Source organism: Chlorocebus sabaeus, chromosome 21 (assembly GCF_047675955.1).
Source record: "Chlorocebus sabaeus isolate Y175 chromosome 21, mChlSab1.0.hap1, whole genome shotgun sequence".
NCBI classification, from domain to species: domain Eukaryota; kingdom Metazoa; phylum Chordata; class Mammalia; order Primates; family Cercopithecidae; genus Chlorocebus; species Chlorocebus sabaeus.
Window position 1 is genome coordinate 54,341,297 of NC_132924.1, and position 27,723 is coordinate 54,369,019.

General features: G+C 40.2%; 2 protein-coding genes and 1 long non-coding RNA gene across 7 annotated transcripts in view; 2 read left to right on the plus strand and 1 right to left on the minus strand.

Moving 5' to 3' along the window:
* The window catches only part of UMAD1 (UBAP1-MVB12-associated (UMA) domain containing 1), a 239,356-nt gene extending 229,553 nt beyond the window's left edge, over window positions 1-9,803 (minus strand). For 3 of the 5 annotated variants that reach the window (XM_038004655.2, XM_073009109.1, XM_073009106.1), the window contains exon 1: window positions 9,699-9,803. The gene's annotated coding sequence lies outside the window, so the exon portion shown is untranslated. Of the gene's footprint in view, window positions 1-8,838; window positions 9,017-9,279; window positions 9,369-9,698 lie in introns of those variants that run through there. The other 2 variants (XM_073009107.1, XM_073009108.1) reach the window with 2 other exon arrangements.
* A 14-nt stretch (window positions 9,804-9,817) lies between these two features.
* RPA3 (replication protein A3) lies at window positions 9,818-13,588 on the plus strand. Its single transcript, XM_007982065.3, has 4 exons — window positions 9,818-10,200; window positions 11,414-11,488; window positions 12,562-12,670; window positions 13,222-13,588. The coding sequence occupies exons 1-4, from the start codon at window positions 10,102-10,104 to the stop codon at window positions 13,302-13,304; spliced, it is 366 nt and encodes a 121-aa protein (XP_007980256.1). The 5' UTR covers window positions 9,818-10,101; the 3' UTR covers window positions 13,305-13,588.
* A 6,952-nt stretch (window positions 13,589-20,540) lies between these two features.
* LOC103226498 (uncharacterized) lies at window positions 20,541-27,723 on the plus strand. Its single transcript, XR_494851.3, has 3 exons — window positions 20,541-21,214; window positions 25,266-25,344; window positions 26,943-27,723. It is a non-coding gene; the product is annotated as an uncharacterized lncRNA (long non-coding RNA).

The following is a 27,723-nucleotide window of genomic DNA, read 5'->3' on the forward strand; positions in this document are numbered from 1 at the left end:
TTAAGTGTACAGTTTAGTGGCATTAGGTACATTCACATTGTTGTGCAGCCATCACTACCATCCTCTTACAACTGAGGATCAAGCAAATAACGAGACATGAAAAGCCTACAGCAAAATCGCAATGTAAAACAAAGCAGACATTACAAGAGTAAAATATTATCATTACAGTAGTTTTGGGAGAAATTAACTGTCCATTTAGAATTCTATACCACAAAAAGATAATAAAACTATGCTTTGAGAACTCGAATGAAATAAACACTCAGAAAAACACAAACATGAACTGATGAAGCTGTAAAAATAAATATTAAGTAAAGAAAATGATAAATATATGGGTAATTTCAAGCATATTAACTGCATAAAGCAATAAAAATGTCTAGGCAGAGTTACAAGAATGTAAATTGTGGGATTACAAGAAATCAAAACAGAACTAAATCTCTAGACAACAGCATAAAAATTGGGAAAAGGTAAATGGAGTTACAGGTTCTGTCTTGACCCAAAGTAACTTTCAACTTTAAGAGTAATATGCATGCTTCTTAGTCTGTCCATGCTGCTATAACAAAATACCATAAATTAGGTAACTTATAAACAGAAATTTACTTCCCACAGTCCTGGAGGCTGGAAAGTGTAAGATCAAAGCTCAGTATATTCGGTGTCTGATGAATGTCCACTTTCTGGTTCACAGACAACCATCTTTTCACCATAAGGGCATGAACCAATTCATGTGCCCTCTCAAAGGTCCTACCTCCTAATACTATATGCCATCACCTTGGGGTTAGGATTTCAGCATATGAATTGGGTAGGGGGAGAGACAAACTTTCGGACCATGGCGGCACGTTAAAATTTGTATGGTGGCCCCCCTCCCAAAAATATATGATGTATAACATTCAAATTAACACAGACTGATAAAGAAGAAAAAAGTAACCAAAAAAATCAATGCAAAAAAAGGCAAGAAAGGAAAAAATAACAACAAAACAGAACACATAGGAAGCAAAAAATTACATGGAAATTAATCCTGCTATGGTTTGAAAATGTTCCCCAAAGTTCATGTGTTGAAAACTTAATTGCCAATGCAACAGTGTTGAGAGCTGGGACCTATAAAAGGTAACCAGGTTATGAGAGCTCTGCCCTCATAAATGGATTAATGCCATTAGTGCTAGAGTGGTTTAGTTACTGGGGAAGTGGGTTCCTGAAAAAAAGAATTAATTTAGTCCCCTTCCCTTACATTTCTCTCATGGTCTCTTGCCTTTCTGTCTACCTCATAACAAGCCCTTGCCAGATGTGGACCCCTGGACCTTGGACATCCAAGCCTCCAGAACTATAAGACATCCTTTTCTTTTCTTTTTCTTTCCTCTTTTTTTCTGAGATGTAGTCTTGCTCTTGTTACCCGGGCTAGAGTGCAGTGGCGCAATCTCAGCTCACCGCAACCTCTACTTCCTGGGTTCAAGCGATTCTCCTGCCTCAGCCTCCTGAGTAGCTGGGATTACAGGCACCTGCCACCAAGCCTGGCTAATTTTTGTACTTTTAGAAGAGACGGGGTTTCACCATGTTGGCCAGGCTGGTCTCGAACTCCTGACCTCAGGTGATCCACCCACCTCGGCCTCCCAAAGTGCTGGGATTACACGTGTGAGCCACGGCGCCCAGCCTTTTTTTTTCATTGTTTTTGGAGACAGGGTCTCACTCTGTCGCCCAGGCTAGAGCACAGTGACATGATCTTAGCTCACTGCAACCTCCACCTCCTGAACTCAAGCCATCCTCCCACCTCAGCCTCCCAAAGTAGCTAGGACCACAGGCACACACGCCACCATGCCCAGCTAATTTTTGTATTTTTTGGAGAGATGGGGTTTTACCATGTTGCCCAGGCTGGTCTCTAACTCCTGAATTCAAAGGATCTACTCGCCTCAGCCTCGCAAATTCCTGGGATTACAGGAGTGAGCCAGTTCCCCTGCCAATTTTATTTTCTTTATAAATTACCCAGTCTGGGGTATTCTGTAATAGCAACACTACATAGACTAAGACAAATCATAATACACAAGTAGCCACAATAAATATAAATGGACAAAAGACGGAAAAAACAAATCTCCAGCTATATGCACTATTTACAAGACAGACAAACCTAAAACATAAGAATACAAAAAAAGTTAAAGCTGTCAGGCCAGCACATACACAAATAACAGAAGGGCCACACAAGTATAAAGTCTAAGGTTTACTGGAGAAAACTTAAGCAGAGAAATAGCAAATCACTCATGATCTGTCAAACACTAGTGCTCTCTTAGAAAGGAATCCATTCCCCATACATCTAGGCAATTATGTGCTAATGGAAATCTCCTGATTTAGAAGGAAGTGACTTCTTTAAGAAGAAAGGGGCCACTGGAGCCCACTGGCTGGTATCAGCCTGTTTTTACCTTCAGCTGAGACCTGCCAGGCCAGCTGTCAGCTAAGCCACAAAAGAAATGAGAAAATGAACATACAAGCCCATGGGTCTTGTCTCCCCTAGGTGAGATATAGGATGGAAAAAGATAAAACAAATAAATTCTAACTGAAAGACAGCTGGCACGTCTATAATAGTAGCAAACAACAACAACAAAAACTTTAAAGCCAGGCCAGGCACAGTGACTCATACCTGTAGTCCTAGCACTCTGGGAGGCCAGAGAGGGAGGCCTGCTTGAGCCTAACAATTAAGGACCAACCTGGGAAACAAAGCAAGAACCCGTCTCTACAAAAGAAAGTTTTGTTTTTTTTTTTTTTAATTAGCTGGGTGTGATGGCACGTGCCTGTAGTCCTAGCAACTTGGGAAGCTGAGGAGAGATCACTTGAGCTCAGGAGTTCAAGGCTGCAGTGCACCACAATCACGTCACTGCAACCCAGCCTCAGCAACAGACTAAGACCCTGTCTCTTAAAGAAATGTATCTATATAGCAAAAGTTATCAGGGCTTCAAGGAGAAATTTGACAATGCTACCATCTATAGGCTATGTCATATATTTATCAATGATTGAGACAAGCAGACAAAAAGATAACAGAATTATGTGAACACTGCAATTTACACACTGGATCTAACACCTGGAAAATACATTTTTTTGCCAAGCACACATGAAAAATTGTCCATGTTCCTAACAAGCCTTAAAGCAAGCCTCATATAATTTCAAAGAATTAGTCTCATATAATTTCAAAGAATCAGACCAATGATACCCTCAGATTATAATGCAATTTCACTGGGAATTATCAAAATAACTTTAATAAAACCTATATATTTTGAAACAAAAATAATGCATGAGTCAAAAAAGAAATATGCTGGAAACTAGAAAATACTTAGAACTTAATGTACATCTACTTATAAAAACTTGTGGGAAATGTCTAAAGCTCTAGTCGAAGATAACTATAGCAGATCTAAAAGGTTTTATAGCTGAACACTATATAGATAACTCGATAGATAATTTCAGTTTTATATACAATGTTGGAGAATAAATAAAAGAAACACTCCACACTAATTTCACAAAACTAGTATAACTGATATGGACAGGCGGCAGAAGGGTGGGGTCCCTGGCGAGGGCTCCACAGCCCTAAATGTGAACAGGCTGTTTTTGCACCCAAATGTTGCCTTTTGGCCCACTATGTCCCCCTATTCTGTGCCCATATAAACCCCAAACCCCAGGCTCCATGAGCAGAAGAGTGGCAGAGCAGAAGAGTGGCAGAGCAGCAGAATGGCGCAGCAGAGGAGAGAAGAGAGGAAGCATCTGAATGTCGAGGGGAGTTTGGCTGGGGATGGTCAGGAAGGTGATTGGTCATGGGACAGCCGAACTCCAGAGGAAGATCATCTTCCCACTCCTTCCCCTCTCCAGCTCCCCATCCATATTAGTTCATTTTCATACTGCTGGTAAAGACATACCAGAGACAGGGTAATTTACAAGGTAATTTACAAAGAAAAAGGGGTTTAATGTACTCACAGTTCCACGTGGCTGGGGAGGCCTCACAATCATGACAGAAAGCAAAAGGTACGTCTTACATGGTGTTAGACAAGAGAGAATAAAAAAAAAATCAAGTGAAAGGGGTTTCCCCTTATAAAACCATTAGATCTCATGAGACTTACGCACTACCATAAGAACAGTATGGGGGAAACTGTCCCCATGATTCAGTTCTCTCTCATCAAGTCCCTCCCGTAACACTTGAATTATGGGAGCTACAATTCAGGATGAGATTTGAGTGGGGACACAGCCAAACCATATCACCATCCCACTGAAAGCCACCTCCATCACTCAATAAAATGCCCACATTCACCGTCTTTCAAGTCCATGTGACCTGATTTCTCCTGGACGATAGACAAGAATTCAGGATGCACTGGGTGAAACCCAAAAAGGCTGTCACACTGACTCCACTGAGCTATTTAACACTTAAGCCATTCCCAGACGGCAGGGCTAAAAGAGCACTGTAACGTCCCTAGACACTGCTGTGGGGCCGGAGGCCAAAATCACTCACCCCAGCTCCTGCACCTGCTCACTTGCATACTCCCCCTCCCGGAAGCGATTTTAGTTCATGGCAGCAAACAAGTCACACTCTGGTTGCAAGTCCCACAAAGGGGTCCAGGGAATTCTCCTGTCTCATAACCATAATGTCAAATTTTGACAAGGAATATACAAAAAAGGAAAACTACAGACCAATCTCACTCATGAACATGGATTAAAAAAAATCCTAAACAAACACAACAGCAAATCAAATTCAGGAATATATAATAAAAGACAATATATCATAATCAAACTTCCAGGAATACGAGCTTGGTTCAAACACTGAAAAATACATACTCATTTCAATCATCTCAATTAAGGCAAAAAAAATGCATTTGACCAAATTCCATAACCATTCAATTAAAACGCTTATCAAACTAGGAATAGAAGGAAAATTCCTTAACCTAATAAACAGAAATTCAAGTTGGGAAGGACTTCGTGAAATGCTCCTTAAAGGAAGCTGAATCTCATGGAGGTATACTCTTGCCTGTCCACTTCTCTGCCACATGAAATGTGGATTTACTTGATAGCTGAATCTCTATCACTTACCTGGCCTATGAGGTAACCATAAATATGGAACTAGATATTGAACGTAGAAGTACAGAAAGACAGAAAGAACCTGGGGCCCTGAGTCTCAGTGGCAATACCACATAAGTACTAAGTTGCACAGCTGTGGACTTCTTTCACATGTAAGAATAAGCATTTGTGCATTGAAGATACTTTTGTTTATGCAGCCAGACTCCATCTTGGCTTAAACACTTTCTATTCAAAATGCTACTGAAGGCTCTATCCTAGGCAAAAGGTAAGAAAAATACATAAAATATGTAAGAATGCTTAAGAAACAAAACTGTAATTATTCAAATATGAATAGAAAATTCCAAAAAAACTGATAGAAAATTCTTAAAATGGCATTTCTATATACTAAAACAATCAGTTAAAATAATTTAAAAAATGATACCATTCATAATAGCAACAAAAAAAGGTATCTAGGAATAAATCTAAGCTAAAAGTCAAAATTTTTATGCAGAAAAGTATGAGACTTTTGGGAAAGATTTTAAGGAACCAAAATGGCTCAAGAATAGTAAGAGTTGACATTCAGCTGTTACTTTTCCTGAAATACATCCAAGGATTCAATGCAATTTTGATCCAAATTCCCACACAGTTTTTCATGGAAATTCGTAAGCTACATTCTATATGGAACAGCAAAGAGATAAAAATAACCAAGACATTCCTGGGAACACAGCCCCAGACATCAACAGTTATGATAAGGATACACTATTAAAGAAAATAGGTTGTGGTTCATGGATAGAAAAATAGATCCATAGAACAGAATTGACTCCACACATATCTGTAAACTTAAGGTGACAAGTGAAGGTCAGTGGCAAAAAGGTGATACAGTCAAATCACATTAGGACAATTGAAATTAAAACAAAACAAAGAGATTGGAAACCTATCTGACAAAATACATGAAAAGTGAATTCTAGATGACGGACTATTAAATATGAAAGGCAAAACTCTAAAAATTTTAGGAAAAATAGAATACCTTTAAGAGTATGTATGAAAGAATTCGTAAGTGAGATTTTAATGGACTTTTCTCCTACATTAAACTTAAGGGGGAAAAGGTTTAACTGTATTAAAAGAGGTCTTTCTACTTAAAAAAAAAAAAAAAAAAGGACAGAATGAAGGAAGGAAATGGAAAGACAGGTCAAAAACGGACAACACTTGTACCATTACAATATCCCACTCATACAAAGCTGTTAAAAGTCAGTAAGAAAAAGAAAAATCAAGGAATAAAAGACAAACATAAATAGCCAATAAAAATCTGAAAAGATGTTCAACCTTATCAGTAATCAGGGAATGCAAATTAGAGTCATGAAAAAAAAAATCTCATATCCATCAAATTGGGGGAAAAAACTTCAAGGGTTGCCAAGAATATACAATAACTGTAACTCTCTTATACTCCAGGTAAGAGGGTAAACTGGTACCACCATTTGGGGAAATCATTTTTTTAATTCTAGTGGCAGAGATCCAAGTTACCCCAACTTACCGATAGCCTACCCTTAGGGGTCAGTAGCAACTTCAGTCCTTGCCTCCTCAGAAGAAAAATTTGACTGAGGGGCATAAAGCAGAAAAAGAGACTCTGGCAAGTTCCAGAGCAGGAATGGACGTTTACTTAAAAAGGCATTAAAACAGGAAAGAAAAAAAGGTGTCCTTGTTAGAAACATAAGCAGGAATGTGAAGGTTAAAGAGAGAAGGTCAAGTATCCCACTTAACAGTTGATCCTGACTTTTTTTTTTTTTTTTTTTTTTTTGAGACGGAGTCTCGCTCTGTGGCCCAGGCTGGAGTGCAGTGGCTTGATCTTGGCTCACTGCAAGTTCCGCCTCCCAGGTTCACGCCATTCTCCTGCCTCGGCCTCCGGAGTAGCTGGGACTACAGGCGCCCGCCACCACGCCTGGCTAATTTTTTGTGTATTTAGTAGAGACAGGGTTTCACCATGTTGACCAGGTTGGTCTTGAACTTATGATCTGAGGTGATCCACCCGCCTCGGCCTCCCAAAGTGCTGGGATTACAGCTGTGAGCCACTGCGCCGGGCCTGATGCTAGGACTTTTATAAGCTTGTCTCTTTCCCATGATTATTCCCTTAGGATAGGCTGCCCGCAGGCTCAGAGCCCTCCTTAGCCTCGGGAAGTGTTTTTAGGAAGTTACATGCATGCCCATCTGAGGCTTTCTTCCTTTTTCCGGTGGAGTGTACCTGGAAGATCATACTTTCATACTTTACCATCTTTGTCTCTTAATATGCATGCCCAGGAAGCTGTTTCTCCCTCGGGTCTACATTAAATTAACATTTTGATAACAGATATGGACCATCAGGAAATGGCCTCTCCCTGGCGCTGCCGAATTGTCATTTTTAGAGAAGCAAATTCGATAATTGCCAAACCATCACCCGACATTTCTAGTGGGTTGGGGGTCAGCCCACTACTGCCCCGTTCATGCCTACCTGTAACAAAATAAAAATATGCTCTACATACATTCGTCAATATAGATGAATCTCAAAAACAAACAAAAGAAACAAGTCAGAAGATATATACATTTCTATTTATATCAAGTCAAATATCGGCAATAGTAAACAACATGCCATTTAGAAATGCCTGCATGTGTAATAAAACTATGTAGAAAGGCTTAGGAAGCTTAACACAAATTTCAAGATAGTGTTCACTTAAGGCTGTGGCAAGGAGGGCTTAACTGGGGAAGTGCAAACTGGTAAAATTTACTGGTAACTGGTAAAGTTCCATTTCCTCAGCTGAATGACAGGCCCCATGGATTCATTTCATTTCTCTCAAAACTATGCAAATCGGCTAGCTATACTTTTCTCTGTACATCATATATTTCATAATATTTTAAGTGACTCAAAAATATGCAAAAAAGCTTTTTAAAATTATCTTCTTGCTCATCTCCCTGTTTTAAAAGAAAGCCTTTGCTTAAAAGTGGTCGTTTTCACTGCAAGTAAACAATGACATTAACATCTGGTACTCTCAGGACTGCTCTTTTAAAAAAAAAAAAAATCGCTATTACAGGGTGCGTACCAAGGCTCACACCTGTAATTCCAGTACTTCGGGAGAGAGAGCGGGGAGGGAGGGATCGCTTGAGCCCAGGAGTTTGAGATAAGCCTGGTCAACATGGCGAGGCCTCATCTGTACAAAAAAAAAAAAAAGTATATATATATACATATATATATACTTTTTTTTTTATTAGCTGGGTGTGGTGGTATGTGCTTATAGTCCCAGCTACTTGCAGGCTGAGGTGAGAGGATCGCTTAAGCCTAGGAGTTAAAGGCTACAGTGAGCTATGAGCATGCCACTGCACTCCAGTCTGGGTGACAGAGCAAGATCTTGCCTCAAAAAAAAAAAATGCTATTAAAGACATTCATGTGTGTACTCTCCCCTATATAATGCACATCAACTTGCTTTGCAAAACAATGCTAAAGTACAAAAGACTTAAAGCTTTAATACAAAATGGACTTTATTGACTTGTACCAATACAACCACAACTTTTTTATACACCACTGACACACATTCTACATCTGTTTAATGAAATCCTTTAAACTCCTGTTAGTAAAACTAAGACAAACCTATTAAGTGCTAAGTAAACACTAAGGGAGACTATCATTTAATTATCCTACATGAGATTCCAATCTTAAATTGCCACGTCAAGTCTCAAATCGGATCTTTTTTGCTTAAGGGAATTTGAACGATGACAATTCTGTAGCTTTGGGCAAATTCACACTCAGTTTCCACAAAGTTATAATACCCAATTAAAACTTCTGTCCCATTTCCACAGTACCGTTTGAAGGTATTTTTATGCGTATTCATTCTAGAATATTCCTGGCAAGGCCGCCGGCTTCGGGTCTCAAGATGAGCCAGGGACAGATTGGAGACTACCCCCAATCTCCCAGGAATCGGTTATCTTCCAGACCTCCAGATCGCCCTCCAGAGTAGAAAGACTGCTGAGGGGGTTTAAACTGTTGAGTCAAACATACCACCAAAAGTTAGAGTCAACTGGTACCTTGCAAATCATTCCGCCTAACCCTTCGTTTTGCGGATGGGGAAAATACGCCTCAGAAGGGGGAACCCTAGCTCGGGGAACGCTAACTCGGGGTCTAACAACGATTTAAGCTTGTCTCCTCTGGTAGTGGCCAGTGGTCCCTCTCTGTTACCCATCCTTAAGTGCTTCTATTGGCTGCCAACGCGGAGGAGGTAGCGGGGTGAGAGAACCGGCACCTACGCAGTGTGGCCAGGTTGGGCTAAAAAACGTCTTAGAAGTAATCGAGTCACTCTGTCTTCTTACAGGTGGAGAAACTGGAGAAAGTAGAGTGACGCAGCGAAGGGAGTAAATCGACCCTCAGCCAACAAGTGGCAAAAGCCTGAAGAAAGTGATCAAGATCACTGATGACCCCTCTCCCCATCTCCAAGGGGGCGGGTATCACAACCCCGACGCCACACCACACATCATTCAGCAAAACTCCTGCGCCTCCCACGCAGAACCGGGAAGAGGGAAGGCTGGGCAACAGTAACAGCTGGTACGCAGCACCCACAGCACCGCGGCAGCAGCTGGTACCGAAATCCCGCCTAGCTCTTTTGACTCTGTCCGCGGGAAGAATGAGGAAATAGTAAGGCTGCGGCGCCTCCCGCGAGAAGAGGTACCTGAGGCTCGCGCCGCAGTCCCCCGCCGCACCGGCACCGGAGCTCCAAACCCCACTTCCGGGGTCAAGTCACCGCCGAGAATCCTGTGATTGCAGAAGGGTAGCCTCAGGTTCCGCCCCCATCCAAGCCCCGCCTCCACTGCCTCTCGCCCTGTATCAGGCAACTTCCAGGACGCCGTGCGTCACTAAGCAGCCAATCTCCACTTCCGGACGCATCCCGCCCCTTCTCCACCCCTTTCAGAGACAGCGCGATTGCAATTTAGGTTTCCGCGCATTTAATTGGCGAAGCTGGAGCGCTAGTCTTCGCTGATTGGTGCCGGGGAATCTGCCCCATAGACACTCGCGGGGCGCACAGTTTCAGTAGTCCGTGGGTTTCCCGCCAGCTGCAGTCTTGGACCATAATCATGGTGGACATGATGGAGTTACCGAGGTCGCGCATCAACGCCGGCATGCTAGCTCAGTTCATCGACAAGCCTGTCTGCTTCGTAGGGAGGCTGGAAAAGGTATGCGGGTTCGCAGTCATGGGGTCCCCGTCCGTAGCTGGAGGGAGGGACCCCATGACCGCCTGGGTGGCGGATTCTGAGTGGATAACGGCGGATGAAAAAGAACGGAAAGCCTCAGATCACTGCGCTCCCGAATCCTTTGTTTTGCAAAAGGAGACTTTTTGGAAATTCTTTAGCCGTTGTAGCCCCATTTTGGTGCCTCTTTTATGACACGGAAACAAGGTGTTTTCAGATGCTCTGCGTTCTAAATTCCAGTGCCCGTCGCCTCCGTTCTGGCCGTGCTTACATAAGGGATATTATAAACACGACTCCCACATCTACCTTCAGATTTCTTAGTTTACTCAGACGTGACGGACGCCGACAAAACTAATCTGCTGGTTTCCTTCTCTTCTGAAATTACTTCTTTTTGCAAACCTCGTTTCCTGTAATCGCTTCTCTGTAAAACATGCCTTGATTGTCCGCTTTGGGTCCCGGAGTAGTGAGTTATCTAACCCCACTATTAAAGTGAAGTTCCCTCATTCTACAGGCGAGAAACAGGCCCAAAGTCTTGGAATCAGTGACCTGAAAAGCTGAGGAAAAGAAAACTATTATATAAAGACTTACTTAGTAGCTCATTTCATCCACACATCCTTTTCCTTAAATGAGTGTTGCTCTGACTTGCCAAGTAGGGAAACTGAGTATGAGTGGTAGGTGGTTGACTAAAATGCTCAGAAACTCAGCAAGTGGCAAAGGTGGCGTTCAAACGCGATGTGACAGCGCTCTTTACAGCTGCTTCCCAGGAGTAGGACACAGATATTCTAGCAACCAGTTCTCCTTTTACTTCATCATGCCTGATTTTTAAAACATACCCTCCATGGGATATGTGCTGTCTAAATCATGAGTGCCAGCAGCTTTCACTTTTCGATAGGGTGGGCTTCCTTTGATTTGTTATTAGAATAGGGTTGCCATATTTAGCAAATACAGAACCTACTTATACACTACAAAAAAAAATCCTTGTTTATCTGAGATTCAAAATGAACTGTGTTCCATGAAGAGATTTGGTAGCGTAAGATTATAATTTGAACTAATAAGTTGAATAAACTGAATGAATAGAACGAATAAACTGTTCAAAAAACAGTTGATTTGTGCTCAATTAAGGATCAATGTACTCATCGTTTGTCAAACTTTTTTGTTGTTGTTTCAGTGAGATTTTAATCTTATGTTTCGTTTTTAGATTCATCCCACTGGAAAAATGTTTATTCTTTCAGATGGAGAAGGAAAAAATGGAACCATCGAGTTGATGGAACCCGTATGTTTAAATATTAATAAGTCTCATATATTATAGTTAATTCTTCATCTGGATTTGGTTTGTTGCCGATGTTTCTAATTTTTTGGAATGAATTTAAAAAGGATGAACTGGTAAAACGTCCCTGGCTCTAAAATTAAATTCTTGTACTATTCTCTCATTATATTTCCTTTTACATTTTTAACCAATGATTTTTTGGGCTTCATGATTTTTGAACATATCCCATAAATGCTGGCTAACAATTCGCATTCCTTATGAAAGACTATAAAATCACATAAGAAAAATTTAAATTGCTTTTTTCTTCCTCAAGAGGTTTTTTGTTTTGTTTTTGTTTTTTATTTTGAGACAGGGTCTCACTTTGTTGCCCCGGGTGGAATGCAGTGCCACCGTCGTGGCTCACTGCAGCCTTAGCCTCCCGAGATCAAGTTGCTCCCATCTCAGCCTCCCCAGTAGCTGGGACTACAGGCATGCTCAACCATGCCTGGCTAATTTTTGTTTTGTTTTGTTTTTCGTAGAGATAGTCTTCCTATGTTGCTCAGGCTGGTCTTGAACTCTTGGTCTCAGGCAGTCCTCCTGCCTCGACCAGCCCCTCAAGAGTTTTAAATTTTATTTTATTTTCTATTTTTGTTCATATATTTCAGCTTTTACTTATTTATTTTTGCATTTTATGTTTAACATACTTAAAACTTGTTTTGGCATTTTGTGAAGACAAATCCATATGCTGTTTGGTTAATGTGTACAGAACACATTGTGAAATACAGATTATAGAAGATTCCTCTCATAGGAAATTACTGCTTATAGAAATGCTGGACATTTTCAATAGTGGTTTTGGCTTTAACTTGAATTGTAGCTTTGGACTTGAAGCTACTAGTAAATGTAACAGGAATGTTAACATGCTGACAGTTAAGTACTCAAAACATTTGTTAACAAGTTACATTTTAACTTTTGCATTGGTAATTTTTAAAATTACTTTGTTACTTGAAGTGAAAGGTTAGTAACCTGTATAACAGTTTTCCAAATTAATTGTCAACTGAAAATGTGATAACACCAAATTGACTTCTTGTTCTGTGCCTTAGCTTGATGAAGAAATCTCTGGAATTATGGAAGTGGTTGGAAAAGTAACCGCCAAGGCCACCATCTTGTGTACATCTTATGTCCAGTTTAAAGAAGATAACCATCCTTTTGGTAAATAAAGCATTCTAGTATTGACTGGTTTTATGTAATTAGCAGGAAAACTTTTTATTTTTAATTTGATATATATTGGTCTAGAGATTTAGTACTGCTATATTTTCCTTTTCTATAGAATTTTGTGATCCTAAAGGAAAATGGAGGTACATTTTGTTTTGACCTGCTTCTAAGTAGTGCTTATATATGTAGGAAACTCAATAAAGATTAATTAATATTTGTCGAAAGATAATTTTTTTAATATAACAAAAATAGCATTAGTTTTTTTGTTGTAATATATAAATTGAAGGAACTGAATAATGCATAACACCCAAACACTACCAGGCAGAAACTGCCTGTATAATGAACATCAAAATGGTTGGTACTCCCATGTCTTTTTTTTTTTTTTTGGCGTCACAGTTAAATACAAGAATCCATAATCCGTATCTCCATTTCTAGAAATTCACTTCCAAAAGGATGAGAAAAAGGAAATAGGTAAAAATTTCTTAGATAATAATTGATGTTACAACTTTCCACTGTAGATTAAATGTTTGCTTAAATGTTTCTTTCAGATCTTGGACTTTACAATGAAGCTGTGAAAATTATCCATGAGTTCCCTCAGTTTTATCCTTTAGGGATTGTGCAACATGATTGATCGTGATGGATTTTCATACAATTGCAAATGAGCTATATTAAAGACTATTAAAGGAAGCCCCTCTTGTTTGAGGGAGAGATTTCTGTGCTTTCTCATATTTAATTTACTCTTCTTAAGATATTCCAACCTAGAGTTTTTGATGGAACTGATATATTGACAGTTCTCACCTAAGTCCTTTTATAAAGAATTGCTACTCCAATATATGGTCAGATTAGATGCAAGAATAAAGCAGTTGTCTGAGTTTAGGTTTCTATTTTATTAATAAAAACTAAAATGGTACATACTATTGGTCTTTTCATTTTCATTGTTTTAGTCATGTATTCAAGCACAAACTTGAAATTTCATAGCTGTAAGGTCAAGATTTAGACCTACCAAATAAAACTTTGGGCCAGCAGTGTTAGGGATTTACTCACCTTTTCCCAGACTATACCATGATAATTATTTCCTTGATACTCTACTTATAAAATGAATTAGATGACATTAAAAAGGCAAACAGACTGGGCGCGGTAGCTTACTCCTGTAGTCCCAGTACTTTGCAAAGCCGAGGCGGGTGGATCACTTAAGGTCAGGATTTCTAGACCAGCCTCACCAATATAATGAAACCCCGTCTCTATTAGCCAGGCATGGCGGCAGGCACCTGTAATCTTAGCTACTCAGGAGACTGAGACAGGAGAATCGCTTGAACCCAGGAGGCGGAGGTTGCAGTGAGCCGAGATCGCGCCATCGCACTCCAACCTGGGCAACAAGAGCGAAACTCCATCTCAAGAAAAGGCAAACAGAATCTTACATCTTCTGTAATTTGTGATTACAGGCTTGGTTTGGTTTTGTTTTTGTAGAAACAGGATCTCACTCTGTTGCCCAGGCTGCAATACAGTGGTGCAATCATGGCTAACTACAGCCTTGAACTTCTGGGCTCAGCCTCCCGAGTAGCTCATACTGCAGGTGGGCACTACCACACACAGCTAGGTTTTCCTAAATTTCTGTCTAGAGATGAGGTCTCACTGTGTTTTCCAGGCTGGACTCAAATGCCTAGCCTCAAGCAATCCTACAGCCTTAGCCTCCCAAAGTGTTGGGATTACATGCCCAGCCTTCCTGGGTTTTAAAACAGCATTTACTAAATTCCAAACAAGGAATATATGGTCATTGAAAGAGTTGATGGAATCATTTGACTTTTTTATTCTTCTTTTTTTCTTCTTTTCAACTGTCATTATCTTTAGTATGGGATTTCTCTCTAGCACCATGTTGGAGGTGAGCAGGGAAGATGTGGCAGGTTTGGAATAAGGTAGTATAGAATAACTGATGACCTGTGTGGCCAGTTAGGTTTTATGGCTTGACCTATTGTCTTGAATAAGGAAATAAAATAATTCTAAATCCATATAGATTACTATATACCAAAAATATTTAGTTTTAATTAGTATAATCTTAAATTTCAACTTCTGTCATCCAAAAATACTCTGCTCATTACTTGAGGACATTGCCATAACCACTTACGGTAAAACATTCTATTACGTGAAATGAAGACAGTTGTACAGTTATACGCTGTATAATGACTTTGGTCAATGACAGACTGTATATATGATGGTGGTCCCATAAGATCATAATGGAACTGAAAAATTCCTGTCGCCTAAAGACAAAGGCATGATAACATCTTAGCACAATGCATTACTCACATGTTTGTGGTGATGCTGGTGTAAACAAGCAGCACAGTAAGCTGCATATAAAAGTATTACACATAGAATTATGTATGGTACATAGTACTTGATAAAATACCATGTTACTGGCTATGTGTTTACTATTTATCATTATTTTAAACTATACCCCTACTTACAGGAAAAAAGGTAACTGTAAACAGCCTCAGGAGAGTCCTTCAGGAGGTCTTCCCAAAGAAGGCCTTATTATAGGAGATGACAGTTCCTTGCATGTTATGACCGTTGAAGAACTTCCACTGGGACAAGATACGGAGGTAGAAGACAGTGATATTGATGATCCTGACCCTGTGTAGGCCTAGGCTAGTATGTGTGCTTGTGTTTTAGTTTTTAACAAAATAGTTAAAATGTAAAAAGAAAATTTAATTTTGAAAATAGGAAAAAGTTCATAAGAATACAAAGAAAAATGTTTTTGTTCAGCTGTACAGTGTGTTTTAAGCTAAGTGTTATTCAAAAAAGAGTGAAAATGTTTTTAGAAAATTTACCTTTTTTATTTATTTACTTATTTTTTTGAGATGGAGTCTTGCTCTGTCGCCTGGGCTGGAGTGCAATGGCACGATCTCAGCTCACTGCAACCTCTGCCTCCCGGGTTCAAGTGATTCTCCTGCCTCAGTCTCCTGAGTAGCTGGGACTATAGGCATGTGTCACTATGCCCAGCTAATTTTTATATTTTTAGTAGACACAGGGTTTCACCATGTTGGTTGGCCAGGATGGTCTCGATCTCTTGACCTCATGATCTGCCTGCCTTGGCCTCCCAAATTGCCGGGATTACAGGCATGAGCCACTGCACCTGGCCTACCATACCTTTTCTATGTTCTATGTGTAGTGGTGCATGCCTATAGCCCCAGCTACTTGGGAGGCTAAAGTGGCAGGATAGCTCGAACCCAGGAGTTTGAAGCTGCAGTGAGCAATAGTCATGCTGCTGTGTACTTCAGCCTGCACGACACAGCAAGACCCCATCCAAAAAATAAAAGTTTAAAAAAATTTAAAAGTGCATAAAGTAAAAAAGCTACAATAAGCGAGGGTTAATTTATTATTGAAGAAAGAAAAATATATTTTTATAAATTTATTGTGACCTAAGTATGTAAAGTCTACAGTAGGGTTCAGTAATGTCCTAGGTCCTCACATTACTCACCACTCACTCACACCTGGAAGCAGCTTTCAGTGTGCAAGCACAGTTTATGGTCAGTGCCCTACACAGGTGTATCTTTTTTTTTTCTTTTAAATACAGGGCCTTGCTCTGTTACTCAGGCAGGAGTGCGCCTCCCACCTCAGCCTCCTAAGAAGCTAGGACTACAGGTACACACCATTACATCCATACATATTTTTGGATATACATAATTTTTGTGTTTTTTGGTAGAGATGGGATCTCACTATGTTACCTGGTCTGGTCTGGAACTCATTTTTTAATCTTCTGTACTGTAATTTGTTTTTTGAGATGAAGCCTTGCTCTGTCACCCAGACTGGAGTACAGTGGCATGATCTTGGCTCATTGCAAACTCTGCCTCCCAGGTTCAAGAGATTCTCTTGCCTCAGCCTCCTGAGTAGCTGGGATTACAGTTGTCCACCATTGAGCCTGGCTAATTTTTGTATTTTTAGTAGAGATGGGGTTTCATCATGTTGGCCAAGCTGGTATCAAACACCTGACCTCAAGTGATCTGCCCACCTCGGCCTCCCAATATGCCAGGATTACAGGCATGAGCCACTGTGCCTGGGCTATACCATATTTTTACTGTATCTTTTCTACAGTTAAATATACAAATACTGACCATTCTATTAAAACTGTACAAAGTCTTCAGTACAACAACATGCTGTATAGGTTTGTAGCCTAGGAGCAATAGGATGTATTATCTAAGTTTGCGTAAGTATGCTCTGTGAAGTTCACACAGTAATGAAATTGTCTAATGGTTCATTTCTCGAACGTATTCCCATTCAGAGACTAGTTGAAAATGAGGAGAGACATCAGCCAGTCTCATTAACAATGTTGTCTTGAATGCCAAAGGAGTCTGCATTAGTCCATTTTCACACTGCTATAAAGATACTCCCCGAGAACGGGTAATTTATGAACAAAGGAGGCATAATTGACTCACAATTCCACATGACTGGGGAGGCCTCAGGAAACTTACAATCATGGTGGAGGGGGAAGCAGGCACCTTCACAAGGCAGAGAGAGAGAGAGACAGAGAGAGCAAGAGCAGGGAAAACTGCCTTATAAAACCATCAGATCAGCTGAGCACAGTGGCTCACACCTGTAATCCCAGCACTTTGGGAGGCCGAGGTGGGCGGATCATTTATGGTCAGATGTTCGAGAACAGCCTGCCCAACATGGCAAAGCCCCATCTCTACAAAATTACAAAAAGCTGGGCATGGTGGTGCATGTCTGTAGTCCCAGCTACTCCGGAGGCTGAGGCAAGAGAATTGCTTGAACCCAGGAGGCAGAGATTACAGTAAGCTGAGATCCTGCTTACTGACAGAGCAAGAATCCGTCTCAAAAAAAAAAAAAAAAAGGCCAGCAGATCTCATTGTGAACTCACTCACTATCATGAGAACAGAATGGGAGAACCACTCTATGATGTAGTTAGTTACCTCCACCTGGTCTCTCCCTTGACAAATGGAGATAACGGGTACTACAATTCAAGATGAGATATGGTTGGGGATACACAGCAAGCCATATCATTCTGCCCCTGGCCCCTCTCAAATCTCATGTCTTTTCACATTTCAAAGCCAATCATGCCTTCCCTCCCAAGAGCCCCCCCATGCCTTAACTCATTTCAGCATTAACTCAAAAGTCCACAGTCCAAAGTCTTATCTGAGATAAGGCAAGTGCAAGTCCCTTCCACCTATGAGCCTGTACAATCAAAAGCAAGTTAGTTACTTTGTAAATACCATGGTGGTACAGGCATCGGATAAATGCTCCCGTTCCAAATGGGAGAAATTGACCAAAACAAAGGGGCTACAGGTCCCATGCAAGTCGAAAATCCAGTGGGGCAGTCATTAAATATTAAACCTCCAAAATAATCTCCTTTGACTTAATGTCTCACATCACGGGCATGCTGATGCAAGGGGTGGGCTCTCATGGCCTTCTGCAGCTTCTTCATGGGCTGGCACTGAGTGTCCTTGGCTTTTCCAGGCACAAGGTGCAAGCTCTCAGTGGAGCTACCATTCTGGGTTCTGGAGGATGGTAGCCCTCATCTCACAGCTCCATTAGGCAGTGCCCCAGTGGGTACTCTTTGTGGGGGCTCCAATCCCACATTTCCCTAATGCAACACCCTAGCAGAGGTTCTCCATGAGGGCTCTGCCCCTGCAACAGACTTCTGCATGGACATCCAGGTATTGCCATACATCCTGTGAAATCTAGGTGGAAGTTCCCAAACCTCCACTCTTGAATTCTGTGCACTGCAGGCCCAACACCACGTGGAAGCTGCCAAGGCTTGGGGCTTGCACCCTTGGAAGCAACAGCCCAAGCTATACCTTGGCCCTTTTTAGCCACGTCTGGAGCTGGAAAATCTGGGATGCAGGGCACCAAGTTCCGAGGCCGCACACAGCAGCGGGCACCTGGCCCTGCACAGGAAGCCATTTTTTTTCCTCTTAGGCCTCCAGGCCTGTGATGGGAGGAGCTGCCACCAAGATCTCCGATATGCCCTGGAGACATTTTCCCCATTGTTTTGGCAATTAACATTTGGCTCCTCATTACTTTATGCAAATTTCTGCAGCTGGCTAGAATTTCTTCCCAGAAAATGGGTTTTCTTTTCTATCTCTTAGTCACGTTGCAGGTTTTCCAAACCTTATGCTCTGCTTCCCTTTTAAACATAAGTTCCAATTTCAGATTCTCTCTCTCAAGTTCAAAGTTCCACAGATTTCTAAGGCAGCGGCAAGATGCTGCCAGTCTCTTTGCTAAAGCATAGTAAGACTGACCTCTGCTCCAGTTCCCAATAAGTTCCTCATCTCCATCTGAGACCACCTCAGCCTGGACTTCATTGTCCATATCACTATCAGCATTTTGTTTAAAACCATTCAACAAGTCTCTAGGAAGTTCTAAACATTTCCACATCTTCCTGTCTTCTTCTGAGCCCTCCAAACTATTTCACCCTCTGCCCATTACCCAGTTCCAAAGTCACTTCCGTATTTTCTATATCTTTATAGTAGTACCCCACACTTCTGGTACCAATTAACTGTATGAGTCCATTTTCACACTGCTATAAAGATATCATACTACCCAAGAATGGATAATTTATAAACAAGGGAGGTTTAATTGACTCACAATACCACATGGCTGGATAGGTCTCAGGAAACTTACAGTCATGGCAGAAGAGGAAGCACACACCTTCACAGGGCAGCAGGAGAGAGAGCAAGCAAGAGCAGGGAAAACTGCCTTATAAAGTCATCAGATCTCTTGAGAACTCACTCATTAGCACAAGAACAGCATGGGGGAAACCACCCCCCTGATTCAATCACCTCTCTCCTCAACACGTGGAGATTACAGTTTGAGATGAGATTTGAGTGGGGAGACAAAGCCAAACCATATCAGAGTCAGTCCTCATTCTGTGTTAACCCCTGAAAACTCAGTGCTATTAAATGTTGAAGTTGCCCTGTTTGAAACCTTCCCTTCAGCTACTATGTTTAGTAAATTGAACTAAATGAATTATCTTGCTTTCTGTTAAGTGACTCCTTTATGCTAATGATTTGTGGTGCCATATCTCTAGGCCCAACCTAAGTTTTGAGCTGCTCAACATTTACACCTGGATGTCCCACCAGCACTTCAATTTGAATGAGTGTAGTTTGAACAAGTATGGTTCCCTGCCATGTGTTACAGATTTTTTTTATAGTAATTTCATTGAGATATAATTTACATACCATACAATTTACCAAATTCAAGTGTACAATTCTATGACTTTTAGTGTTTTCAGGGTTGTACAACCATCACTATAATGAATTTAAAAACATTTTCATCACCCCAAAAGGAAACTCATACCATTTGCCCTATCATAGCCTAATCCCTCCACCATCCACCCACTCCCCCAGTGCTAAGCAACTATAAATCTACTTTTTGTCTCTAGATTTGTCTCCATTCTGGACATGTCATACAAATGGAATCATAATATGTGGTCTTTTGTGATTGGTTTCTGTCACTTAGCATAGCATTTTCAAAGTTCATCTGTGTTGTAATGTAGCATGTTAGTGTTTCCACCCTTTTTATGGCTAAATAAGATATACCACATTTTGTTCATTCATCAATTGGTGGACATTTGGGTAGTTTTTGACATTTAGTTATAATGAGTAATGCTATTATGAAGATTTGTGTATACATTTTTATGTGTACTTGTGTTTCTATTTCTCAAGTATGTACCTAGAAGTGGAATTGCTGCATCAAATAGTAAATATGTTCAATTTTTTGAGTAACTGCCTATTTTCCAAAGTTGCCACACAATTTTACATTCCTATCAGCAGTGTGTATGGATTCTAATTTTTCTGCATCCTCACCATCACTTGTTATTATCTGACTTTTTATTATAACTTTCCTAATGGGTATAAAGTGGTATCTCACTGGTTTTGTCTTACCCTGTTTCTCTTAAAGCTACCATAAGCCACCGAGTTTCCCAGAAACACTTGAATATCTCCAATCCATTTTACCATCTACTATTGCCACTAGACGTCCAAGTGCTTGTCCTCTATCACTTGAATTATTATGACAACCTTAGCTATATAACTGACCTTCTTTTTTCCACCCTCTTCCCATCGCCCAGCCAAAAAAATCGCATTAAACACCACTTGTAATATAATGTACAGCTTAAAAGCCTGAGAAGTACGGAAAGGAAAAACTTTCTGGGAAGCTTACAGTGGAAAAACCTAGCAAACATTTTAAATGAAGTGATTGAGATTAACATCAGCAATGATGTGTCCTCTAAAATAATGTGATAAAAATACCTGTGTGGTATTTTTCCTAAAACTTTTACCTCCAGGCTAATCATGAGAAAATGTCCGACAAACCCAAATTGAGGAATATTCGACAAACTTTCTGATCAGCACCCCTCAAAACTGTGAAGTTCACAAAAAACAAGGGAAGACTGAGAAGAGGAACTCAGAGTGAGGAGATTATGGAGACCATGACAACTAAATGTTTTGTGGGATCCTGTACTGACTCCTGGAAAAGAAAAAGCACATTAATGGAAAAACCAGTGAAATCTGAATGAGGACTGGCTTTCAGGTAATAATAATTTACCAGTGTTGGTTTCTTAGTTTTGACAAATGTACCATGATAATGTAAGATAATATTAAGGGAGACAAAATGGTTGAGGGCTTATATGAGAACTCTCTGTACTATCTTTGTAACTTTTCTGCACATCTAAAAACACTCCAAAAGAAAAAAAAAAAGTATTTTATTTAAAAATCAGCAACTTCCAGAGGCTCCCCGCCAACTAGAGCAGGTCCATATTACCAACAAGTTGAAGCCCTTCACTGACTTATTCTTATTATAACTGTCCTAATGGCTATGAAGTAGCATTCTCACTGTGGTTTTGATTAGCCCTGTTTCTTTTAAAGCTACTACCATAAGCCACCCAGTTGCCCAGAAACACTTGACTATCTCCAGTCCTTTTCACTATCTTCCATATCTAACCTCAATGTCAAATCTTGTTTCCCCTTGAAGCTACTCTCCAGCACCCAATCTGCCGTTCCCACACTGTACCCTTTAAGAAATGGGTACCACTGGGTCTGCTGTTTGCTCTAATTGGAATGTCTGTTGCTGCACTCAAAGGAAAGCATTTTCTAAGATTTTCATAACTTAGCCTGAGTTAGTTACTTTGTACTGTATTCCCACCTTATTTTTTTTTTAAGACGGGAGCCTCACTCTGTTGACCAGGCTGGAGCGCAGTGACACGATCTCAGCTCACTGCAGCCTTGACCTCCTGGGGTCAGGCGATCCTCTCACTTCAGCCCCTGCAAGTATCTGGGACCACAGGTGTGCTCCACCATGCCCGGCTAATATTTTGTATTTTTGGTAGAGACAGAGTTTTGTGATTTTTGCCCAGGCTGGTCTTGAACTCCTGAACTCAAGCAATCTGCCCGCCTTGCCTTACCAAAGTGCTGGGATTACAGGCGTGAGCCACCATGCCCTGCCTCTTCGCGTTATATTCCTTTCTTCATTATATTTATTCATTCATATATCTCATCACATTTAATTTGATAATCCCTTTTCAGATTAAAACACATATTCTCTGAAAATTTTCAACACTAAAAGAAGAAAAATCAGAAAATAAAATCCACATTGTCTTTCCAGAGACACTGCTATCAGTGATGAACCACAATATGGTTGTCTTTAGTTGTAATTTTATAGATGTTCTTCAAATGGTCACTTTTATTTTCATCTAGAAGTGACAAAATTAAACACAACTCTGAAAGCATCTCTTCATAAGGTGAGTTAAATACTCTGAGTGATCAACTAGTATTATTACTAAATTTATAGAATTTTGAGGTTGTCTTTTGTTTTTTCTAGAGTGAAGTTGTCTTTTAAAAGTATTAATTAATTAATTTATTTATTTTTTTGAGACGGAGTCTTGCTCTGTCACCCAGGCTGGAGTGCAGTGGCCAGATCTCAGCTCACTGCAAGCTCCGCCTCCCGGGTTCACGCCATTCTCCTGCCTCAGCCTCCCGAGTCGCTGGGACTACATGTAGGCGCCTGCCACCTCACCCGGCTAGTTTTTTTGTGTGTTTTTTAGTAGAGACGGGGTTTCACCGTGTTAGCCAGGATGGTCTCGATCTCCTGACCTCGTGATCCGCCCGTCTCAGCCTCCCAAAGTGCTGGGATTACAGGCTTGAGCCACCGCGCCCGGCCAAAAAATATTAATTTAATATGCATGTTTTTGTATATAGCTTTCCAGGACTTTCTCTATATAGACGAACTATCTGTTCATAGGACCTCAATATACTATTCTGCAACATGCATTTTTTCTTAATATGTCTTGGCAATTGACATAGTCATCTCATTGTCTTTAATGGTTCCAAAATAGCCCATTGTACCAATGTTCTCTAATTTATTTAATCCTTTAATTAGCCTTCTCCACTAAGAAGAGGTCCTTATAAGTGGGGAACCTGAAGTTAAGCCTGCCTTATTGGTATTTGCCAATGTCTAACATAGTACATGAATAAATTAGCCTATCCAGCCTAGTTTAGGGAGTCACAAAACTGAAAGGAGAGGTAATGAAGGCCTGCACCCATTGTCAGTGATGATGCTAAGCGTTAGAGAGAGTAACAACCAAGAAAGAGATCAGTGGGTTAGAAGGCAATACATTTGCTTTGGTACAAATTAAAGTATTTGATAGGTCCTTTAGTAAAGATGTCCAGAAAATATTTGGAAATGTAGGACCAGACAGATTGGAGACAAAATTTGCTTAAAATATTTAAAGTAGAAACAGTTAGAAAAGTAGAAAAGGTAAGAGGTGTATCATCCCTTATCTGCAATCTCAAAATCAAAAATGGTTTGAAAAGAATTTTCTAAGACAAAACTCATTTAGCTGCAACACCTGGTAAAAATTGTAGTGAGGGCCGGGTGCGGTGGCTCAAGCCTGTAATCCCAGCACTTTGGGAGGCTGAGACGGGTGGATCACGAGGTCAGGAGATCGAAACCATCCTGGCTAACACGGTGAAACCCCGTCTCTACTAAAAAATACAAAAAACTAGCCAGGTGAGGTGGCGGGCGCCTGTAGTCCCAGCTACTCAGGAGGCTGAGGCAGGAGAATGGCGTAAACCCGGGAGGCGGAGCTTGCAGTGAGCTGAGATCTGGCCACTGCACTCCAGCCTGGGTGACAGAGCGAGACTCCGTCTCAAAAAAAAAAAAAAAATTGTAGTGAGGCCGAGGCGGGTGGATTACCTAAGGTCAGGAGTTCGAGACCAGCCTGGCCAGTGTAGTGAAACCCCATCTCTACCAAAAATACAAAAATTAGCCTGGCATGGTGGTGGATGCCTGTAGTCCTAGCTACTCAGGAAGCTGAGGCAGAAGAATTGCTTGAACCTGGGAGATGAAGGTTGCAGTGAGCCGAGATTGTGCCACTGTACTCCAGCCTGGGTGACAGAGTGAGATCCTGTCTCAAAAAAAAAAAAAAAAAAAATGCAGTGAGGCTTATACAGTCTACATATTCTACTATAGTAGTCATAGTCCCTATCTCGCTTTGTGTAAACATTCATATATTTCATTGCAGAAATATTAATAGATTTGATTAAAGAGTGCTGCCCCTCTCTATGTAAAGTGTTACAAAATATATGGTTGTTACAACCTATGACTTTGCTAAAATCCAAAAATTCAGAATTTTGAAGCATATGTGGCTTCAAAAGTTTCAAGTAAGGGATTGTGTTCCTAAATCAAGGCAGAGTGCAGAATTGAGAACATCATAAAATAAATGACAGAACCTTGGTGGACCTGCACCATTTACGGGGCAGAAGTGAGAGTGAATGGGATGAGGAACAGGATCGTTGAGTTGGGAGAGAAATCACAACAGTGCCTGACAACTATTAAGTATTCAATAAATATTTGTTGACCGAAAGAATATAGTGAAAGGCAAGGAAGAGAGAGTTTCAACCACGCCAGTAATGCCAGCACTTTGAAAGGCCGAGGCAGTTGGATCACTTAAGACCAGGAGTTCAAGATCAGCCTGGGCAACATGGAAAAACCCTGCCTCTACTAAAAATACAAAAATTAGCTGGGCGTGGTGGTGCACAACTATAATCCCAGGTACTTGGGAGGCTGAGGCACGAGAATTGATTGAACTCGGGAGATGGAGGCTGCAGTGAGCCGAGATTGTGCCACTGCAGTCCAGCCTGGACAAGAGAGCAAAACTCTGTCTAAAAAAAAAAAAAAAAAAAAAAAAATCAAGAAGTAGCGAACAATGTGTTCTGAAAGCTCAAAAACAATTGAAAAATGAGGATTAAGAATAAAAAACTGCCACTAATTCATAATGTACAGCACACATTTCTAAAAAGGATTAAACTATAAAAAGGGAAACACTGGAACAAGGAAATGGTAACCACAAAAACACCCAACCTAATATAGAAAATATAATCAGGCATTGACTTTAGCCCCAAATCTTCCTGGGAAGCTAAGAAAGGAAAGGAACAATAGGTTATAGAGTTTTAATATCCTTAAATTCACTAGGACAATCAAACTTTTTACTAACATTGAATTTTTGAAGAAATATCAAGCACAATCTAATGTAGGGAATGAATGATGAACTACAATATGGTTGTCTTTGGTTGTAATTTTACAGATGTTCTTCCAGTGTTCACTTTTATTTTCATCTGAAAGTGACAAAATTGAACACAACTCTGAAAGCCCCTCTTCATAAGGTGAGTTACGTGCTCTGAGTGATCAACTAGTATTATTACTAAATTTATAGAATTTTGAGGTTGTCTTTTGTTTTTCTAGAGTGAGGTTGTCTTTTTAAGGTATTAATTTAATATGCATTATATTATTTAACAAGCACTTGGAGTAAAACTCCTGGGCTAACTACTGGAGATACAAATAAACAAGGTCTAAAACTGCCCTGTGAAATCTCAGTCAACAGCTGTCTAGTATAATCTCTAGCAATGTCTCCACTCTGACTAGCTATTTAGTATTTAACTAGTCTAAGGTTTCAAAGAAATCCACCAGCATTAACAACAAGCAAATTCTGTAGGTTCTATTTAGTGAAACTCCAATTTAGTTTCTTATTTAATTTGCATAGAATTTGATTCTGACAGGTTGCTAAAAAAATTAATAATTCTGGAACCCCAGGTTATCTTTCCTAAGAAGATGATGTTAAATCTAGAATACCAATAAAGCATGTGTTTTAAGTTACTTTCTAATAGTGATGTTGGTTTGAGGTAAGCCACTTATGTTTCTTATGACCCCATTTGACCTACAGCATGACGTTTTGAGATGGCTAATTAAGGCCAGAAGTGTAGGCCATAAACAATTTATAGTGTAATACATTCATATTGATTGCAAGGATAAAACTGTAGTTTGCATACTATTGTTTCTTTACATATTACAGAATGTAAGTTTTAGACAAATGTGGTGGCTTCTGCATATTAAAAAATGCAGTTTCAACATGATTGTTTCTTTGGTGGGCAGATAAAGAACAACAGTGAGGTATTCAAGATGCGAAATTCAGAAAACTTCCAGTTATCAAAAAATAGTGAGGGCTGTAAGTTGAAAGAAAGGAAAATATATGAGCAGAGTGACAGTTTTGGGCAATGCCATAAATGACACTATGACTTAATTAGCCCTCTTTTCTAAGCAACTATTCATTTTTCACAGGGGTTTGAAATATTACCCAGGAAAACAAGCCAATGATTTTGGCTGTGAGAATCTCATACCATAAAATGTTAAGGTACTATAGTTTGATAATGGACTTAAATGAATGGTTTTGTTAAAAGATCTTAGTATCTTTTCACCTGAATCTTGAAAGATAATTAGCAGGGAGAAATCTTCTGTTGAATAATTACTAATTAAAAACTAGATAATTTAGCATTATTTTTACCTTAGCTACTCAATTAGGAAATATTTATTATTTAGATGGTAACATTTATTTTCATTAATTCTGCTTAACATAACATGATCATTTAAAGTTAAATTTTGTCAAGTAAATTTATCATAACCTTATAGAAAATCAGAAACAGTGCCACATTTCACTCAAATGTTTTAATATTTTTATTTAGCATTTGAGAGCCTTAAATATTATGAAAATATTGGAACCGATGAGAGAATACACTTTTCTTTTTAAGAGACGCATCTATTCTTTTAAGTGATCAGGGTCCCATTAAGTCAATTATTTTTTCCATATGGCTCAGAAATGTATGTCTTTGTTGGTCATGTATTTGATTGACCTTTTATGAAAGGCAGACAGTTGACCAAGGGTTGCCTCTTTTTAGAATCTCCTCAGAACTGACTAAATGTTTTCCAGATGAGCATACTGTGGACCAAGTGGGGAGCTAGGAATTAGAAATCATTGCCTCTAAACCAGGGGAATTTGTGGACTATTTCTGTCGGGACTCAGTGACCTAAAGGAATTGACCTACCGAGCAATTTCTTTCAGTCTCCACCGTGTGAGTAAGTCATGAAAACAACTCAAGGTAAGACATATATATTTATGGCTGCACACGGTAAGACATATATATTTATGGCTGCACACGGTGGCTGAAGCCTGTAATCCCAGCACTTTGGGAGACCACAGTGGGTGGATCACCTGAGGTCAGGAGTTTGAGACCAGCCTGGCTAACATGGTGAAACCTCGTCTCTACCAAAAAATACAAAAATTAGCTGGGCATGGTGGCACACGCCTGTAATCCCAGCTACTCAGGAGGCTGAGGCAGGAGAATCGCTTGAACCCAGGAGGTGGAGGTTGACGTGAGCCGAGATCGCACCACTGCAGTCCAGCCTGGGTGACAGAGTGAGACTTTGTCTCAAAAAAACAATACACACACACACATATATGCACCACTTGTTTCCATAGAATAATTTAAGGCAGCTGCAAAGGCTTCTATCTTCTTTACCAAATGTAAACTTTAGTTACCAGTGGAGGTATAAGGGGGCCATCGATTTATTACTGTGTTATTTGTCACCAGACTACTCATCTGCCAAAATTGGCACTAATATCCCACTTTATCCCTTTTTAAGGAAAATAAAAACAACATTTCAATAGGAATAAAATACGTCCTATGTTGCTTTTCCTCCTTTATCTTCTA

Coding starts and splice junctions, on each gene's coding strand:
- RPA3 (XM_007982065.3), top strand. CDS start 10,102: ATGGTGGACATGATGGAGTTACCGAGGTCGCGCATCAACGCCGGCATG. Junction 10,201..11,413: donor TCGTAGGGAGGCTGGAAAAG/GTATGCGGGTTC, acceptor TTTCGTTTTTAG/ATTCATCCCACTGGAAAAAT. Junction 11,489..12,561: donor CCATCGAGTTGATGGAACCC/GTATGTTTAAAT, acceptor TCTGTGCCTTAG/CTTGATGAAGAAATCTCTGG.